A 4,881-nucleotide genomic window follows, 5' to 3' on the forward strand; every position below is an offset into this window, starting at 1 on the left:
ATTGGAATCTTTCCCTATTTTAATGGAGCAGCAGCTGCTTAAAAATTGAAAATAAGCTTTGGAAAAAGAGGGGGGCTAGAAATAAGCAGTGACTGCTTATTGAAAAAAATGACATGTGGCTTCACCATGTTTTTTCGCTCTCTTTTTATTTACCTACAATTTTGCTTATAATTTTTTTTTAAAGAAATATTACCAATTTCATTCACGAAAATGATTTAAGTGGATTGCATAAAATTAAGCAACCATTTTACTATCCATGGGCCACCTGCTCCACAAATTGCTCCACAAATTGCTCCTCAAAAAGTTGAGCAGCTGCTGCTAGCCAAAATAAACTAAGCAGCAGCATGAAGACCTGCCCTTACCATAACTTATTTCAAATTTATAAACAGTAGCTGCTTCACTACAATAAAAAAAAATTCTCAATTATTCGTTTCTCACAATTTTCAACTTTACTGAAAACAACACTAAACTGCTTAAATGGGAACATGAGGTTACTATCAGACTTTATAGAGAAAGCTACTGCAGAAATGTTAAGTTTAAACAGAGATTTATTTTCAATAATTGATTCAGAGTTGGCAAGATTCCGTGGTTAATAAATTGTTCGTCCAATCGACTTTTGTTGTGCAGAAACCTTTTCATAACTATCCTCCAATATAAAGTTTACATCCTATAAGACAGAAAAAGAAAACAGGTTTAGATGATGTCATGCAAACTGATATGTAGCTGTAATATATTCGGATTTGAATAAAACAATTGATATATGTTTCTTCAGTTGCACAATTCCTTTGTTTCTTTATATCCCGTTTTAACAGTTAGTATGATCAAATTTACCACCCGGTAAGCCACATGGGGAGAGTTATATAATTCTTTGAAACTCGCATCAAAGCATATAACATCAAAAAATTAGCTTATGTTTATATGAGCTAGACTAGGCTTAATGATGGCTACAGATCAAAGAGAATTGACATCAGATGGGTCTGTGGATTTGAAGGGACGACCAACTGTAAGGGCGAAGACTGGAGGGTGGAAAGCTTGCTCTCTCATCATTGGTATTCATTTTTCAGCATTTTCCTTTTTACCAATGAAAGAATTCATTTCTGAGAATTGCAGTGTTGGTTTATGTTGTTTCTTGTGATATATTGATTGTTTTTATTGTGTTAGTGGCATTAAGTGTTAGGGCTGCTGGTTCATAGTATTGAGATTCTGTGCAGGCTATGAAGTTGTGGAAAGAATGGCTTTTGCGGGCATTTGGGCAAACTTAGTGGTCTATCTGACAAAAACAATGCACGAAGGCACTGTGCCTTCCTCTAGGAATGTCACCAATTGGATTGGCACTTTATGCCTTACACCATTACTCGGAGCATATATTGCTGATACATACCTGGGCCGCTTCCGCACATTTGCAGTCTTTTCAACTATTTATATCACAGTAAGTGTTATATAGTTTCTTATAGTATATATGGCTGAAAAGAAATGAATTGGATTGTCTGAATTATCAATCACATTGATTTTGGCCCAGGGAATGGGGACTATGATTTTAGCAGTTACATTGAGTTCTTTGAGGCCACCAGATTGCCCATCAAATGAAGGCTGCAAAAAGGCTACGTCTTTGCAGATTGGGATTTTCTACTTTGCTTTGTATCTTCTTGCTTTAGGAGCAGGGGGAACCAGACCAAATATCACCACTTTTGGAGCAGATCAGTTTCATGATTTTGATTCCAAGGAAAAGTTGCAGAAGACTTTTTTTTTCAATTGGTGGATTTTAATTCTGTTCGGTGGCAATATGCTTGGTCAGACGTTTCTTGTGTATGTGGAAGATCACATCAATTGGGGAGTGGCTTCTACAATTATCATCAAAGGACTTGTAATAGCCTACGTGGTGTTCATGATAGGAACTCCATTTTACAGATACAAAGCTGTCTCAGGTAGCCCGCTGCAACGAATGGCAAAAGTAATTGGTAAGACGTTTCAGAACTGGAAGGAGCAGGTTCCTTCAGATGCATCGGTCCTCCATGAAGTGGGTTCAGAGGACTACTTTGTTCATGGCCGATATCCTATTGCTCACACAAATCTTCTCAGGTTTCAAACTAATCTTGATTTAATTTTCTCTTGCCGATTAAAGGGTTAAAAAGAATTTGGCCAATATGTATCTTACTTAGGGTGGGAAAAGTGGGTTTTTCTTACCGGGTTGAACTGCATAATCTATTTGTTAATGACAGATTTCTGGACAAAGCAGCAATACAAAAGGGCACAAGCTCAAATCCATGCACTGTAACAGATGTGGAGGAAACAAAGCTGGTAACAAGAGTCCTCCCAATCTGGCTGACTGCCATTTTCCCGAGTACACTGTTAACTCAATCTGCCACTCTTTGTGAAGCAAGCCACCACACTGGAGAGGCATATGGGTCCTCATTTTGAAATTCCAGCTGCTAGCATTGGAGCTTTTCTTCAGATATCCATCATAATGTCTCTTGTAATCTATGATCGCTTCTTAGTTAGCATATGCAAGAGATTCACAGGAAATCCTCGAGGCATAACTATATTACAGCGAATGGGGATTGGTATGGTACTATATACTATTGCTATGGTAGCGGCTATGCTAACAGAAATGAAAAGGTTGGATGTTATTAAAAGCCATGGGCTTGGAGATAATGCTAATGCAATTGTGCCTCGAACCATCTTCACACTGCTCTCACAGTTTATTATAATGGGAATTGCTGAAGCGTTTCTAGAAGTGGCTAGAATTGAAGTTTTTTATGATCAGGCTCCTGAGAGTATGAGAAGTTTGGGAACTGCATTGTATTTATCTTCCACAGCTATTGGTGCCTTCCTCAATGGTGTTCTTTTGACTGCTGCAAGTGATATAACAGGGCGACATGGGCACAAAAGCTGGATTTTGAATAACGTGAATGCATCACGATTTGATTACTATTACGCCCTCCTGGCTCTTGTAAATTTTGTGAACTGCATTTTCTTCTTCATTATCTCTTCCTTCTATACATACAAAGGAGAAACAAGTGAAGCTCAGGTTACTGCAAACGAATCGGACAAAGAGGTCCAGACTATTGTTAGCATCCAAACTCATATTTAGTCTGTGGTAAAACTTGCTTTTCTATGCTGGTATGGCTACACAGTATAATAATAATAATAATGATTTCTGATCTGCTATATTATGATGAATGGTGACGACGCCTAAAAGAACAGAAAATGAGAGTTTAAACAACGCTGTCACCATATTTCTTTGAATGTGGTTTTATAATTAATATGCAATTGCATGGGATTCGATGCTGCAAGTGGGAATACAATATATCATTACGTAGTTTAGCAGAACACGTCATCTATAACCCTTATTTTGGAATTCCAACTCTTCTTTTTTAAAAACATATTTTGGAGTTTTCTTAGCATGAATTGATTGACTGTATGACCACTTACCATCTTTATGTAGGCCATCTTGAAAACAACAATAAATCTACTTAAAATTTTAAAAAACCTTACAAGCGGGTGCTTTTATTTGGGCACTTCCTACCACGAGCTATATATTTATATATAGAATACGAGATTCTGAATTAATGGATGTAATTAAAAACAATAAAATAGATTATATTGAAAAAGGGATAATTAATGACACAAATAAAACAAATGTTTCATATTAGATGTAAATAATCATGATTTAGCATTGACAAGATTCATTTATTATAGAATGATGAGTCCATAACATGTAGCATATTTATTGGTAGTGAGATGTTCACATAACGAATATCTCTATTCCAAGAATTATCACTCACATTATGCCCTTGTTCATTGCTTTCAAAGATGTAGAGATATTTTCTCAAAAACATATTGTGAGTTTTGCATTCTCTGTTTGTCATCTATTGAGGTTTGCATCCATTATTTAGTGACAATTTTTTAGTTTTGCATTTATCATTCAGCTACGATTGTTGACCTCACTACTTGATGCATATGTATGTTACTCAAAAACCACTTATGTGTATGGGTTTAATGATCTTTGAAATTGAAAATCAAAATTAGAGCTTTAATATTTAGTTAAAATGAGCTGAAAATTTATTCAAGTGGCTATTATCAGTTGATTGTTAGTGTGTAATCCTCTTGACCCATTTCATAATTTTTCTTTTAGAGGAAATCATATATAAACCTGTTTCATGAGTTTGTAATTATTTTCATATTTTTAGCACCATACTTCTAATCACTTTAAAACAAGTATTAATCTCTTTCTTCACCCTTAGTAATGCTACTTATAGAGGCTACAAATAATTTTAATGTTTTCATGTGTCTACTACCATGTTTCAAACCACTTACAAAGTGTGATTCCTATATTTCTTTATCCTTTTGTGGTATTTTTTATATGATAAGTACTTTTGATTAGAGCTATGAATCAAAAGATGGTTTTTAAAGGGCACAAAAACCTTGAAAATGAGAAAGAGAAACAACCATATGAAACTAAATACAATGAAAAATGAAGCTAAAAAAGCTAAGGAGATCCCAAGGAAATAATATTCTCAACAACGGAGTATCAAGAAAAAACTATGAAGGTTTAAAGAAAAACCTAGCCAATGACTTCTTGGGAGTAGAGTCATAATCCTAAAGCTCCAACATTGAAGATGTACTTACTCTCAAATTTAGGAATATTTGTGTCCTTTTGTTTGACACCCAATGTTTTCTCTACCAAGCTCACTGCAATATCAACAACCTCTATTTTTTCATTGTATTATGTTTCTCTTTAACTAGTTTTTGACTATCTTTCCCAACGATGGGATGAATTGTACTATTTTTTTAATAACGATGATGTTCTTTGGCACCTGAAAATAAATAGGTGAAGGGCCTAGCTCTATGGAAATACATGCAAACATCTAATGAGGATTC

General features: G+C 35.1%; 1 protein-coding gene across 1 annotated transcript; it reads left to right on the forward strand.

The window, feature by feature from the left end:
* Positions 1-940: 940 nt before the first annotated feature.
* Positions 941-3,091, forward strand: LOC131050183 (protein NRT1/ PTR FAMILY 5.2-like). Its single transcript, XM_059208527.1, has 5 exons — positions 941-1,115; positions 1,212-1,429; positions 1,520-2,079; positions 2,220-2,298; positions 2,378-3,091. Exons 1-5 carry the CDS (start codon positions 941-943, stop codon positions 3,089-3,091), a joined length of 1,746 nt encoding a protein of 581 aa, XP_059064510.1.
* Positions 3,092-4,881: the final 1,790 nt, after the last annotated feature.

This window comes from Cryptomeria japonica, chromosome 7, assembly GCF_030272615.1.
Source record: "Cryptomeria japonica chromosome 7, Sugi_1.0, whole genome shotgun sequence".
Lineage (NCBI taxonomy): Eukaryota > Viridiplantae > Streptophyta > Pinopsida > Cupressales > Cupressaceae > Cryptomeria > Cryptomeria japonica.

Coding starts and splice junctions, on each gene's coding strand:
- LOC131050183 (XM_059208527.1), top strand. CDS start 941: ATGGCTACAGATCAAAGAGAATTGACATCAGATGGGTCTGTGGATTTG. Junction 1,116..1,211: donor TTCTGAGAATTGCAGTGTTG/GTTTATGTTGTT, acceptor GATTCTGTGCAG/GCTATGAAGTTGTGGAAAGA. Junction 1,430..1,519: donor TTTCAACTATTTATATCACA/GTAAGTGTTATA, acceptor ATTTTGGCCCAG/GGAATGGGGACTATGATTTT.